This window comes from Arvicola amphibius, chromosome 2 (assembly GCF_903992535.2).
Source record: "Arvicola amphibius chromosome 2, mArvAmp1.2, whole genome shotgun sequence".
Lineage (NCBI taxonomy): Eukaryota > Metazoa > Chordata > Mammalia > Rodentia > Cricetidae > Arvicola > Arvicola amphibius.
In genome coordinates this window covers 7,424,318-7,440,151 of record NC_052048.2, presented here as the reverse complement: position 1 = coordinate 7,440,151, position 15,834 = coordinate 7,424,318, and the positions used below count along the sequence as shown (strand labels likewise).

General features: G+C 47.1%; 1 protein-coding gene across 1 annotated transcript in view; it reads right to left on the bottom strand.

Annotated features, from left to right (window-relative positions):
* Window positions 1-1,869, bottom strand: part of St8sia1 (ST8 alpha-N-acetyl-neuraminide alpha-2,8-sialyltransferase 1) — a 132,568-nt gene extending 130,699 nt beyond the window's left edge. The window contains exon 1 of the mRNA XM_038320700.1: window positions 1,634-1,869. Coding sequence (XP_038176628.1) covers window positions 1,634-1,869 — 236 coding nt within the window. The remainder of the gene's footprint in view (window positions 1-1,633) is intronic.
* Between the last annotated feature and the right edge of the window lie 13,965 nt (window positions 1,870-15,834).

Genomic DNA, 15,834 nt, shown 5'->3' with positions numbered 1-15,834 from the left:
AGTTAAAGGATGAAGACCCCCCCACACCCACGGGTTAAAGATAGTAACAAGCGAGCACATCTCAGAGACCATTCTCCTGTGTTTATATACTGTGAAGTCCTTTGCACCTGGCCGAGTCTGCTCAAAGAAATCTATTTTCTAACAAGGCATGTGTGTGTGTGTTTTCTAACAAGGCTATTACATATATTACATATATATATATACATATATGTATGTATGCATATGTGTGTATATATATATACATATATATTCATTCATGACAAGCCAGTGGGACATTCTTAACTCATTTTTACCCATTTCCCAAACAGAAAAATGCCTCCAGTCTGTAAGGAGCCGCTGGGGGTGTGCATTCCACCTGCCTTAGAGCTCAAAGGTCAGCGTAAGACTTTGAAAGTCAGTTCATCTCTGACTTTCAAGGGCAGTGAAATTATTTTCAGAACTACTGACAGAGTGAAGAAAGTGGCTGGGGATGAGAACAAGATAGATCTTCTTAATCTGAAAGAAAAATGTCAGCTGCCTTCGTCTAGATTCTGGAGGAACCATTTAACCTCTGACCTAAGGAGGGAAATTATTTATTTTTAAAAGATTTTACTTTAGCTCTTAAGCCCAGTGGGAAAGGTTTCCATTGGCTCTTGCCTGTCTGTGAACTCCTCCCTCAGACTATCAGAAGAGGCCATCAGGCAACAGGGCACCAGGGGCTGAGGTGAGAAGGCACTGCCCTCAGGTCATTCAGTCAGCTGGACTAGTCAGTCGGTTCACCCAGCATCCCGGTAATTGCACTCCGGGATAGCACCCAATTCCTGCCGTAACCCTGTCTTCTGCTCCTTAAACGAACACCTCCCCCAAAAGGAGAAACTACTAGCTCCACGCTGACCCTACTTCAGACCTGGCCTTGGGTTTAATTTGTTTTCTGATTTTAAGGGTTTCCATCACATGCATCTCTCAGAGTCTGAACTAAGAAAAAAAAAAAAAAAAGCCAGGCGCCTTGGGGCTTTGAAGTGGTAAAGATTCTAAGTGCCTGCACTTTGTCTTAGGTAGTGAATGACCTTGGGCTAGTAACTTGTTCTACCAAAAAATTGATCAGAAGAGAAAATATATCATCAAAATGTTGTTGAAATTTCAACACGAAAGTCACGCGGTTCCGGCACTTAGTAGGTGATGGTTCTGCGCCCTGGATTCTATGGTACACTGCACAAAGCCGGAGCAGAGGGCAGGGGGGGTCACAACAACGACATAGCTGGATTTCAGGTGTTCCTGACTTGCCTATCATTCCAGTGCGTTTGATTTGTTACCATTTGCCCTCCGAACGCCTATTAATCTATTTCTAGCTTACTTCTTAGCACCCAACATCTGCGGAGTCCAAGAAATAAATTCTCTGAAAGTAGCAGGAATTAAGTTGTTGCCCTTCCCACCAGAGCTGGGCCAATTGCAAAGGAACGCGGACTTGAAGAAAACACATACAAAGGTGCCTGATACACCTCTTGGGGTAAGGGATGGGACAGAGACCCTGACTTAAGTTGCTAGGTTGGGCATGGTACAGAGGGAGCAGGACAGGGAAACCTCACAGATGACCCTGTTCTCTGCACACTAGTAGGAAGAGATGCTAGAGGGAGCAGTGGCCAGTAATAGGTACCTGAAGACCCTAGCGGCGGTCTGGTTCCTCCTCCAAGCTGTGCGCTGTGCCAGCACTCCTTGTATGATCTCCTTCTCGTTGGGTAGCCGGTAGACAGGGAAGACGTAGAGCCAACAGAGTACCACCACACAGAGGGCACTGGCTCCCACGGGTAGCCGGGTACGCGGGAACTTCCATGCCAGTATGGCCATTGCCCCTCTGGATGTGTGTAGCCGGGCCCGCCCGCAGGGGCCCATCACAGTCTCAGAGTCCCAGAGCCGGTGGTGGGAGCCTCAGCACAATGCCAGGCGAAGTGGCAGGGGAGGGTGCCCCCACGGCCGGTCCCCCATGCACACACACCTTTGGCTTTCTGGTACGCACTGCTGGGGAACCCCCACCACGGTCCCAGAGGTCAGTTACAGGATCTTCTCCAATGCAACTTTTCCCACGGATTTCTTGCTAGAGGAAGTGGCCCCCGGGTAAGTCACGAGCCATGGTCGTTTTCCCTACAGAGGCAAGTGCTGGAGGGGTCTGGACGAGAGCAGTGGGGTTGGCTGCTACCGCCCTAACAGTCGCCCTCGGCTGAGGTCCTGAAAGAGGCGCGGATGGCTCCGGGACATCTGACCCACTGTGTCCCTTCCAGAGAGAGATGCTCTTGCGCCCTGCACCGCCCTTTCCCCGCCTCCTGCGCCGCCGCGGTGCGGTGCCCGGCACCCCTCAGACGTGCTCTCCCCGCCGCTCCAAGTCCTTGGAAATTTCCACGGCGGCGGACCGGGAACCGCTACCCAGCCCCCAGTGCTTCGGTCTTGCCCGCCGCCGGGACCCTCGCTCCGCTCCCCTCCAGGGCAGGCTGAGAACTCGCTCTCATCAGTTCATTCAGAGTCGCACCGCAGCCTTCCGCTGCGCCCTGGACTCCGCAGACACGCGCCCCTGGATTGGTGGAAATCAAGGTCTCCCCCGCCCTCCCCCACCCACGAAATTGCCTCTCGCGACCGGCTTGGGGCCGCAACACTAGCCCAGGGCGCAGGCCCCTAGCCGCTGCCCTTGTTCTCTGCTGAGAGAGGCAGACAATAAGAACAACGGCCCCTCTGGTGCATGCATGCAAACACACATATCTATTCTCAAGTGTGCCCAAACTGGGGACCCCCCACCCTGCTTGCCCGGGCTGCTGTCACCTTCGCCTTTCTGCAACTGATTGGTTATAAACGAGCAGCGAGGAGGCTGGAGAAGATTTATTCCTTCCTGAGCTCCCTTAACCAGATCAGCCCGTCCGCGAGCTATGATTCCAGGCACGCACGCGCATACACATATACACACACACACACACACACAGAGAGAGAGAGAGAGAGAGAGAGAGAGAGAGAGAGAGAGAGAGAGAGAGAGAGAGAGAGAGAGAGAGAGGAGAGAGAGAGGAGAGAGAGAGAGAGAGAGAGAGAGAGAGAGAGAGAGAGAGAGAGAGAGAGAGAGAGAGAGAGATGCTGGCGGGCACTAGGGAGGGGAGGTGCGTGCACACGGGGGTCCGCCACCTTGCCTCAGCCCTGCAGAGAGCAGAGCTGCATCCACACGTGCAAGTGGTTGGTGCCCCAAGCAGCAGACCTTGGGGGAGATAACGGCTCCCCTACCTCTGTAGATTAAAGAGCTGTTTATTCTTAAAAGACTGCAGTGGCAAGCTTATCACAACCACGACCTTGGAAAAGTGCCACACGCCTGGACCCGCCTAGCGGAGGGGACTCACTGTAAGCCATTTCTGCTCGCCCAAGCAGAAGACAAAAAAGCTTGGTACCTCCTAGCGGCTGCCTATTCTATTTGCTTAAGCATCCTGTACAAGGACAAAGAAGAAAGTCTGCAGCCTCCAAAACCAGTCAGCTTAGTCATCACCAAGCCAAAATCTCAGACCACCACAGTTTCATTTGTTCAGCTGTGAGCAACATTCTAGACGGTCCATACCGACTACTTTGTTCCCTGCCGTCTTCTAGTACCTTCCAGCACAGAGACGTGAAACTTGAGACGTTGGTGCAGTTATTTACCAAACACTGTGGCTGTCAATCTACCAACACCATTATGCTTTTCTTAGGAGGACCGTGAGCAGGCAGCCCCCAGAGCGGAACCTAGTATGGATGAGTTAAAGATTGCCCTTGCTGCTGGAGAGAGCCTCCTAAACTAGTAGCCTGCTGCTCTTGTGCCTGGGTTCAGTTCCCAGCTTACACTGTAGGCAGCTACCAGTTCAGCTCTGAGAAATGTGGCAGGCTCCGGGACACCTACATACATTCACATACTCCACACACATAATTTAAAAATAAAATGAGGGCCGGGTGGTGGCGGCACATGCCTTTAATCCCAGCACTCGGGAGGCAGAGGCAGGGGGATCTCTATGAGTTCAAGGCCAACCTGGTCTGTAAGAGCTAGTTCTAGGACAGTCTCCAAAGCTATAGAGAAACCCTGTCTCATAAATTTATTTTACAAAAATAAAATAAAATGAGGATACCTCCTCACTGAATTGTAGGAAAGAAGACAAGATGGGACATGTGCCAACTTTCAAAAGTTGTTGATACATCATCTACCACTTTCCCTCCCTGTGATTTAAACCATGCACAAACGATCCCAACTTCTCTTTATCCAGCTCCCCACAGAGCTGGGGAGTAAAGGAAATACTAACAAGCAAAGGGTCCCAGAGGTGTCATGAGGATCATATTTGGTAGTGTCTTGCAATGTGAATGCATTGTGCTGTTATCTCTTCCTTTGCTTACTCTTTCCCTACCTGTAGTCAGGTTTGATTTGACTTTACTCCCTGGTTCTCAGTAGCATTAACAATGGCCTCAGCCGTCTTTCCTCTAGTTCTCCAAGTCTTCAGTGCGCCATGTCGGTCAGGGTGTAGTGACCACAGATTTGAGTATGCTTGTCCCCCTTCTTACAAAACTATTGACTCATTTAAGGTCGAGTGGCCATTAAATTCTCCCTCAACAATGTGGCGGGCCCAGACCACCCAAAACACCAGCTTTCGAGTCAGCAAGATGGTTCAGTGGATGAAAGCACTTGCCATCCAAGCCCAAAGTCCCTAGAACCCATCCTAGATGGAGAAAGCTGGTTGCTGAAATGTGCCCTCTGACCTCCACATTCACGCCATGGCAGGCTCACACCCACGCATTCATCATACACACACACACAATAACAATAATGATAACAATAAATTGAAAGAAAAATAAGGCAGGCTTTGTAGTAGATGTGCTCATGAGTATTTTTGATTCCTTTTCCCATTTCCTTTGATCTACTCTGAATATTTCTAGAATTTTCCGATTCTGATAAATGATTAATCTCTCAGCTGAGTTTTTCTGTTGTAAGCATTTTCCATGAAGAACTCTTCTTCAGTCTCTGGGTAGCGAGACTGTTTGCTTGCTCCACGTTGGAAGTCGCCAAGCTGTTTTTACACGACTGGGGAGAGCAGGGAAGACAGTGTTCATTCTTCATGTTTGCCCAACTGCCAACTCCAGCCTCGTCCCAGGCCAACTCAAGAAATAACTGTTTCTTGGGTCAATAAAATGTCCAGCCTCAAAATTACTTGGGCCACTTCTAACTCAGCACCATTTAAGGCAAAATGTAGAGTCCTGCATCTCAGCGTTTGAAATTAGATATCTCACCTGACGTCCGGGGGCACCTCATTCAGATGGCTTTCCGCAAGGAGGCCAGGATTCTGTTGTGGTCCACACCTGAGTGTGTAAAGAACACATGCAGGGTTTGTTTGTGAGATAAAAGGCATTTTATACTCTGTGAATGTTTCCTAGACTGAGACCTAGTCTCTGTCAGGCTAGCCTTGCTCAAATCCCATGCGTTACTTATTAGCTATATGTGTTAATCTGTTTGTCTAAGCCCTGAGCTGTGCCTTTCAACCCTAAAATAATACCGGCTTCATTATTCTGTGTGTTGGTTACCAGGTGGCAAAGCTCCCAACTCATGCAAAATAGCAGAGGAAGGACCCGTATTGGCTTGTGGGCAAAGGGGCTTAGTCTCCTGGGGCCAGGTAAGGTGGGCATCATGGCAGCTGCTCCCAAAGACCTACTTCCTTTAAGTACGCCCTGCTTCCTGGCTTTCACTTCCTCCCAATAATGCTATTATATTACGAATTCATGAACAGAATTAAACTTTTGATTAGGTTGGAGTCCTTGGTATCCAAAGCCCAGGAATGTCATCACAGACACAGAGGGCGCTTCACGACTGCCCTAGGCATCCCTTGATACGATCAACGTGACAGTGAAGATGAACCATTGTATGATGCGCATACATGACGTAACGACAACCCGCAGCAAAGCACAGCCACCATTTCACTGTGCCCCCAGTCCTTTGGCTGTGTGTTCTGTTTGTCTGTATGTGCAGGTTTATGTGTATGTGTTCATACATGTGTGTGAGGCCCACGGGCACCACCACTGTCATTCCGCAGGCACCATTCCGTGTGTTTGGGGGTAGAGCAGCTTCCACAGGCCTAGAACTGGACAGTGGGTTAAGAAGGCGGCCAGTGAGCCCAAGGGCTCTGGTATTACAAGAGGGAGCCACCACCCAGCCTGGCTTGTTTGCTTAACATAAGGACCTCCACTTTCATTCATGTTGCCAAATGTGACAGAATTTCACTCTTTTGGTTTCTTTTCTTTTCCTTTTTTCTTTCTTTCTTTCTTTTTTTTGCTTTTGTTTCTGTTTTCCAAGACAGGGTTTTTCTGTAGCTTTGAAATCTGTCCTGGAACTCGCTCTTGTAGACCAGGCTGGCCTTGAACTCACAGAGATATGCCTGCCTCTGCCTCCCAAGTGCTGGGATTAAAGGCGTGCACCACCACTGCCCAGCAGGGTTTCACCCTCTTAATGGCTGAGTAATACTCCATTGTCTACCACACTGTCTATGTCTATCAGTTCAGGAACATTTGGGATGTTTCCATTTCTCAGCTGCTAAGAGCTGTATTAGCTGCTGTAGGGTAAATATCAGATCAAAACCTGGCCTTTCAGGTCTGACAACTTCAGGTGTGAGACCTCACTTTCCACCTCATCTGAGATGGCCTCCTGTTCACCACTGAGTGTGCACTACTTTCAGGCCTTCCAACGAATGTCCAGGATCCTCCGACTCCACCGGAGTCCAATCTAGCCATGGGAATCCAGGGATCACACATGTGTGCCATCATAACCACCATTTTGTGCACAATGATGAGCTGAGCTCAGGTCATCTGAGCATCTCTAGGGCATTTCCCCAGCCCTTAGATAGAGACCTTTAGAAAAATAATCAGAAAAGGCAGTGGTGCCTGGAACAAGAGATGAGGAAGAGAGAAACATAGGGAGATGTTAGACCAAAGAATGACCATGTCTAGACAGCTAATGCAGCATAAGGACTATAATTAATAGAATTGTATTAGAGATTAGTGTGAAACAGATTTTAGTGGCTCATGTCACAAAGGAAAGCAGCCACATACGATGATGTGTGACTTTGTTTTATTATGTGATTCATCCATTTCTCTGTGAACCCCATAATGTGTTAGAAGCCTCAGATACAGATAATAAAATGTATTTGAAGATAATAAAATTTTAATTAAAACCAGCAATTCAGGGTATGTTTGCTAATTCTCAACGGCTTGCTTCACAGCCATGCTCTCTGTCCCGCAGGAGAAAATTAGTGAGTGATTTGTATAAACCAGCTTGTTTATTGTGGCCCAAATCAATCTGTGAAGGCCCCATCATGGCAGTCATGTGACAAACCCAACAGACCAAGAGAAGGGCCTGTCAACACAGCCTTGGTTAGGTAAACTTTCTCTGTCCCAACCTTTCCAGAATCTTCTTCAGGGAAAGCGTCCCTTTTCATGGGAAGGAAGGATCGACGTTTGGCATCACTTCCTCTATGAGGTGGTCGAATTGTACAGTATATCCTGATGATGTAATAAACTTGGGAATCAATCAGAGTCCAATGGAAGTTGAAGGGCTGGAGAGACAGCTCAGTGGTTAAGAGTATGTACTGCTCTTGCAGAGGATCCGAGTTCAATTCCCAGCACTCGCGTGGGGTAGCTCACAACCTCTTATAGCTGCAGCTCCGGAGGATAACCTCTGACCTCCACAGACACCTATGCTAGCACGCACGCACGCACGCATGCATGCACACACGCACATAAGCACACACGCACACACACACATGCATACACACAAAAGTAAAACAAATACTGTACACTGCAAGTTGATCCTGGTGGTTGATGAATGCAGGAGCCTCACACACAGATGTGAGGACAGTACTGGCACTCAGGACAGCAGTTCCATGTGGCTAAAACGCTATTCACTTAGCTACATATCTGGTGTGACATTGCTCTTATTGATCATCTTGATGAGCTTTGGAATCCAGCAGGAGAGCCAAGGGCACATCTGTGTAAGTAGTTCCGGGAAGTCTAACTAAGAGGGAAAACCCACCCTGAATGCACAGAGCACCCTCGTGGCCTCCTGGACTGAAGGAAAGGAAGGAGGCGAGCCGGGCACTGATGTCACCTCTCTGCTTCCCGGCTGTGGAAGCAGTGTGGTCCACCATCTCAAGCTTCTGCCACCATGCCCACCCCGCCTTGAGAGACTGTACTCTGGAATTGTGAACCAAAGAAAACACTCCCTTCTGTCAGTTGTTGGTGTCTGGTGCCCTGTTACATCAACAGGAAAGGTAACTGATGCAAGGCTCTGCAGGTCTCACAGAAGGCAGCAGCCACAAGCAGAGTGGCCTGGGTTGGCCTAGCACACAGGTGACTCTGGAGGCTTTTACTTCTAGACACTAGAGCTGACGTCTTGAGCTCTGTCCTCCCTACTCCAATACCTCTAGAAGACTGGCTGTGATGTCAACTGATGCCAAAAGGTGAGTGGACACAGGAGAAGTCAGTGAAAGGTTGCTTTTGATTGTGCATACCATGTAATCACACACACACACACAGAGAGAGAGAGCTTCCTTAAGGTGCTCTTATCAGGAAACCATTTTGTCTCAATGACCATTAGTGATTTATTCCTGGAGTGTAAAAAAGGATAATTATGGAAATTTTTACAGCTAGTTTGAACTCAGCCCGGATTAAGTAGCTGCCACAAACACCATTCTTGAGTTTTACCCAAACTGCAAACACACAGCAGCAGCATTGGCTGAGCCTTGTGACCAGCTCTGGCCCCCTGTGCTCACAGAGGTGTGGTGGTTGGTGGGTGGGGATGATTTCCTAAGCCTGGGCCCTGAGATAAGAAGAACCTGTTCACCCAGATAAGACAGCTGGAGAGGCTATTGCAGGTCTGACTGCTGTCTGGAGAGGGACAGCTGTGAGCCAGGGATGCTGGCTGCCCCAGAAGTGAAAGAAGACAGGGGAAGGCCTGTGAGTGGACCTTGGCACACAGATTACAAACATTAACGGAGGGCAATGTCCACGTAGAAGGAGGGTTAGGCCCCCTGGGCGCATGGTGGGGAAATCTGACCAGTTTAAACCACGGCAGGATGCCGCTGGTGGCTGTCAGCTTTATACTAGTTCTACCTTGCCCACAGAGACACAAATCACTAAGAGAGTTCTCTTCTCCAAGGCACAAATTGGTTGGGAGAGACTGACAATCTGACCTTTCGGAGGAGTCTGCCTTTAGTTCAGACCTTCTGAGTAGACTGGAGCTCTTATAAACCCTGGCGTGAATTCCATCTCACCAGGCGGCACTGCCTTGGTTTCTGCCAACAGACCTAAAGGAAGACTCTGTGGCTGGGCTGGTTAATACTGTCTGTCAGCTTAACGGGCTCTGGCATCACCTAGGGCACAAATGGATGCTTAATGTTGATTGTCAATGTGACAAGATCTACAATCATCTAAGAGACAAAGATCTAAGCATATCTGTGTGTGGGGAGGTTCTAGCTTAGGGTGATGGTTTGGGAAGTGGGTAGCCCCGTTGTATGGGCTTGGGTCTTGGACTAAATAAGAGGGAGAAGATGTGCTAAGCACAAGCGTTCATCTTGCTGTCCCCTGACTGCAGGTGCAGTGTGACCAGCTTCCTCGTGCTTCTGCCCCATTCCTTCCCTCCAAGACAGACTACGCTCTCAAACCATGAGCCAAGTACCTCTTTTCTTCCTCACAGTGCTTCTCACTGGGCATTTGGTCATAGAAATGAAAAAAAGTAATTAATGTGAGGTCTTTAATCCAGTGTTGATATTTTCAAGTATATCATATTGTACAGAATAAAAATTTCACCGGGCAGTGTGGAGCACGCCTTTAATCCCAGCACTCAGGAGGCAGAGGCAGGTGGATCTCTGTGAGTTAAAGGCCAGCCCGATCTACAAGTGAGTTCCAGGACAGGCTTTAAAGCTACAGAGAAACCCCGTCTCGAAAAACAAAAACAAACAAACAAATTCACTAACCAAGTATGTGTTTAAAACCATCAGGTTTTGTGTGTGTGTGTGAATGTTTATGTGTATGTATGTACATAGACATGTATGTGAGTGTGTGGAGGTCAGAGGTATCTTTCCCAATTCCTCTCTACCTTTATGTTTGAGACAGGTCTCTCACGGAGCCTACAGCTCACCAGTTTGTTTACATGGCTGGCCAGTGAGCTCCAGTTCCTTCTGTATTTGCCTCCTCAGAGAAGGGATTATAGTTTTTATGGGGCTGCTCAGAAGTGAACCCAGATCTCACATCTTAGACTGCAGCAATTTTATTAACTGAGGCATTGCCCCAGGCCCTCGCTGTAGGTTTCTATATATGTATTAGTGTTTTAGCTCCAAACTTGACAATATAAATGGTTTGATTTTTAAAAACTTTAATTGTTTTAAATTTTTTTTCTTTTTTTGTTTTTGTTCTTGTTTTTTTGTTTTTTTTTTTTTTTTTGACAGGGTTTCTCTGCAGCTGTTTTAGAGCCTGTCCTGGACCAGGCTGGCCTCGAACTCACAGAGATCCGCCTGCCTCTGCCTCCCGAGTGCTGGGATTAAAGGCGTGCGCCACCACCGCCCGGCTAATTGTTTTAAATTTTATGTGGATGTTTTGGCAGTATGTATATCTGTCCACCGTGTTAGGGCCTGGTACCCACAGGAGTCAGCAGAGAGTGTCAGGTAATCTGCAACAAGAATGCAGATAGTGGTGAGCCACCATATGGGTGCTGGGAATCAAACCAGGTCCTCTGAAGAGCAGCCTGCACTCTTAACTGCTGACCCAACTCCCCAGACCCCTGATTAAGAATTCTTTGAGACAAGGTCTCACTACATGGCTAGAACTATCCTTGAGCTTGTGATCATCTTGGCTCAGTCTTCTAAGTGCTGGGTTTACAAGTGGGAGCCACCACCCCCTGCTCAAGAGTCCAGACTTAACACAGTCCTGCGAAGCCACCATGCAGGTGCCTTTGTTTTTCCAGAGTCTTTTCCTTATTGTTCCGATGTAAATTGCTATTTTTTTTTTTTTTTTTTTTTTTTTTTTTTTTTTTTTTTTTTTTGGTTTTTTCGAGACAGGGTTTCTCTGTAGCTTTGGAGCCTGTCCTGGAACTAGCTCTTGTAGACCAGGCTGGTTAAATTGCTATTTTCTGTCTCTCTTCACCAGCCCTTGGTGGCTTCAATAAATATTATGGCATACTCTATTTCATCTCCTCCACATGAAAACACAAGATTGAGGTACAGAGTTTTAACTAGTCTATGTTTACCTCCAAATAACACTATGTGTTTCTCCACATGGAGAGTGGATATCTTACAGCGTCAGGGAGGGATTTCTGGTCCTCCTTCTTGGTCCTCTCACATGGCTGGCATTTATTTCACTTATCTATATGTCAGAGTCTTCTGATAAGTTGTTAGGGTGACTATTATATTAAATAATTAACTTTTAGGTGGTTTTAAGCGTTAAGAAATACAAACTATTTTATTGGGCCATCTGAGTTTCTAGTTGGCATTATTTCCTTCTCTCATGAGAACTCCTTTTGTCAGTCATATTGCTGATAATAAATTACTTCCTTATTGCTGGATGCAGACTTTATCCTTACTTAATGAAGGTTAACTTTTTTAGGTAAAAAATTCTAGGTTTGAGCCAGCCGTGGTGGCGCATGGCTTTAATCCCAGCATTTGGGAGGTAGAGGCAGGTGGATCTCTGAGTTCAAGGCCAGGCTGGTCTACAGAGTGAGTTCCAGGACAGCCAGGACTACACAGAAAAATCTTGTCTCAAAAAAAATCAAAATAGGGACAAAAAAACTTTTCACAAGAGTATCAGAGGCTGGAGGATGGTTCAATGGCTCAGAGCTCTGGCTCAGGTTCAATGCCCTGCACTCGGTGGCTGCCTCACCCCTCTCTGTAGCTCATGCTTTAGAGTAGCCAATACCCTTTTCTGGTCTCCCCAGGTGAAGCACCCAGATACATCAAAACAAACAATCCGTAAAGATGCGCAATTGGGAAGATAGGAAGGGAAAGAAGGTCAATGGGAATTAAATGAGAAAGGTTTGAATATGAAAAAATGCATTATATAGCCATGAAAATCTATAACAAATCCTGTTATTGTGTATAATTAACATATAATAATAAAATATATGCAAGACACATCACTGATGCCAGTCCTAGCTAGTTCTCTATACGCTGAAGTGGGAAATGGAAGGGATGATGGGGTTAAAGGAACGACCAGGGTTAAGATCGTCAGATCGGGAGCACCAGGCATGCTGCAGCTGGAAGACCCCAGGAACACAGGCAGGTCGCTCTTGTCCCTTCTTGCTTCTAATGCAGTTAATTGCAAAAGACTAAGTAAAGATGGCTTCTTGATAAAGCCTACGCCTATGGCAGGACAGAGTTCCCATACCATCCAGTAGTTAAGGAATCAACCAGGAACAACTAGCAGCCAAGACCCAGTAAGTTAACAGCTCTTGAGTTGTGTGCAAGGTGGGAGGTGGGGGCGGCAGTCTCCTCTGTGGGCAGTCACAGTCAACACAGAACAGCAGGAGTCTGCGATGAGCAGGGAGCCTCCAGTCACTCTGCTTAGTTTGCTTTCTGTTGCCGATAAACAACATGATCAAAAGCAACCTGAGAAGGTGAGCATTTATTTCTGCTTACATACCCTGGGTCAACCCACCCCCCATCTTGAGTGAAGCCAGGAAAGAAACTCACGGCAGGAACCTGAAAGCAGGAACAGGAAGAGAAGCTGTGGAGGGTGGCTGTTCACTGACTTGCTCCATAACTTGCTAGCCTCCCTGCTTCCTTAGACACCCTAGGCCCACCAGCTGGGATGGTACCACTCACAGTGCGCTGGGCCTTCCCATACCAATCATCCATCAAGACAATGACCCACAGGCTTGCTCACAGCCCAATCTGATAGAGACATTTTCTCAATCGGGGGTTTGCTCTCACTGATGACACCTGGGGACACAAACCACTCACTACACACACGATTGGGTGTGCAGCCCGTAAACACAGCAAGAGTCCTTCCTAGCTGGGCCAGGGAAGTATTCGGAGTGTGGAGCTCTTTGATTGGCCAACTAATAAAACTGCGTGTTTGTCTACTGTCTGCTAAGTCCTGTAACAACAATTCAGAGAAACTGGAATGTTTTCTCCCTTGAGGATCCCCACCCCCACTGTTGGGTGTTTCTTTTGGCTTCCCTCGTTTCCTCTAGGAAAAGTTTGCTTCTCAGACTGGAGAGATGGCTCCATGCTGATTACTGTTTTTGAGGAAAACCTTGGTTAAGTTCCCAGTACTCACATGTTGGCTCATAATCATTCATAACTCCAGCCTCGGGGAGTTCGTGTCCTCTTCTGGTCCCCATGCTCACCTGGTCACCAAGCATGCACATGGTGCACAAACACACATGCAAGCAAAGCGCTCACACACAGTATAATTTTTAAAAAAGATAAATAGTGTGCCTATGCGTGTCCACATCTTCAGTTTTCTCTCGTGTGAGAAAATGAACTCCAAACTGACTCTGGTTGAGCTTTAAAGGCTGTTTGGTTTCTTAGGTCTCCCAGATAAGCACAGTAGACCAAGAAAGGTCCAGTCCCTTCAAAAGGCCAAGTCATCAAGGACAGTGGTTTGATGGTGCACACCCAAAACCCCAACACTTCTGAGAAGGAGGTGAGAGCAGAATTCAAGACGAGCCTCAGCTATATGATTCTCCACTTCGGAAAACCAAGAGAAAAACTAAAAACAAAACAAAAAACTAAAAAGTAGGAAGAGATTGATGCACATTTTCACAAAATACAGATACAAAGGTAGAATTATCACACACACACAGTTGGATCTCATCATAATTTATTCTGAGGTAATTTAAAAACTACAGTGAACCATCACTAAATATCTATCAGAATGCCTTATTAATTAATGAAGTCATTAATAAAACTTAGCTAATAAATTAGAAACTATTGACAATGCTAAATTCTCACAGGCAGGCAAGGCAGAAAGAGCTCCATCCATCACTGATAGGAAGGAGCAGGGCACGGCCACTGGGGAAGGCAGCATGGCCTTTCCTACAGATGACACAGCAACCTCATTGTCAGTTATTTATCCAAAAGAAAGGAAAATGCTACTCACACACAGACCTGTACACAGGTATTTACAGCAGCCTCATACCTGAATGCCAATGTGGAATCACCCAAACATTCTTTCCCTGGCAAATGACAAGTTTTGGAACATTTATAAACGGGACAAGAGTCAACAGTTTAAAGAAGGAAACAGCCATCGATACAAGAACAAATCTCAAAATGCTGCATTATAGCAAACGGAAAGAACAATGTGCCAACAGGCTACTCCTGTACAGTCCCTCTGCATCGCACGGGGGAAAGGCAGAGTCCCTGGCATGGGCATCGTTTAGCTTGGTGGTGCCAGGCACTGGGATTATGCAGGGAATGATGGCAGGAAGGCATCCTGGTAAGTCATTCTGGGCTGTAGGACCGTTCTGCATTTCAATTGTGGTGATGCTGATTTTATGACTATGAATAGCTCGCAACTCAGAGCTACAGCTAAGAACGTTTTAATTTCACCATATGCAAAATGAAAACCTAATCTTCTTAGCTCCTCTTCCCAAGAACTTTTAATCATCCCAAGGATTAGATCCCTCACCACAGTTCTGTTACTATATGAGGAGAGCTATCGGCAGGCTCACCATGAGGAGCTTAGTTGTGCACGTGATTAACTCTTTCCACACAGCTCCATGAAGAGAAATGATGAAAAGAGTAAAAATTTTGTAGCTGGTAGGATTTTTTTTTTTAATTACAGCAATTCTCTCCACAAAGAAGAAATTTAGTAAAATTACTGGGGGCTTAAACATTTGGGGAAAATCACCAGAAGGCAATAGACAGAGGGGAAGGAAAAGAACTAACCAAGGGGAAGGGGAAAAATGGGGAGGGGAACAACGGGGCTAGGAAAAGGAAGAATCAGTACCAAAGAGGAGGACGAAGAGGAGGAAGAGGAAAAGGAAGAGGGATAAGGCGGGAAGAATAAGTAGAGACAGTAGACTCGGAAGAGAAGATAAAAGCAATCAAATCCTGTAAGAAGTGAGGACCATGGGAGAGCTGAGGTCTTTGTTATGTAGAATACATTTCCTAGGTCTGTAGCTATAAAGCAAATCCAAAGCCAACCAAGGGCCAAGAGGTACTTCCTGGGAAACTGAATTATATTCCTCATATAGTGAACCAAATTATGGCACGTTCTCACTGCAAAATATTGCCAATTATTTTTCCCTTAGGGCGGGAAGTAAAATACCACTGCCTATCCCAGAAAATGAAATGGTCTAAATGTTCTCTTTATAGATGTCTCAGATGGCAAAAACGTTTCCTCCAGAGATGGGAACTTGAAAATGACATTGAAATGAACTTAGAAGGCTGGTAAGGATGTGAGCATAGCTACCTGTAAGGACAGGATGCCTAGAAACATTGTAACCATACAGCAAGACCTGAGCGCCTGCCTGCCACAGGAAAGAAGCAGTGCGACCCCCTTCCAGTCATCTTCAGTTCATTAAAATGCCCTCGGAAACACAAAGACTAGTGAGAACAGTGTAAAGGAAAGGTTAGGAGACAACATACCAGCCAGGCGGTGGTGGCGCACGCCTTTAATCCCAGGACTTGGGAGGCAGAGGCAGGAGGATCTCTGTGAGTTCCAGGTCAGGCTCCAAGGCTACAGAGAAACCATCTTAAAAAAACAAATGAGAGAGAGAGAGAGAGAGAGAGAGAGAGAGAGAGAGAGAGAGAGAGAGGAGGGAGGGAGGGAGGGAGGGAGGGAGGGAGGGAGGGAGGGAGGGAGGGAGGGAGGGAGGGAGGGAGGGAGGGGGAC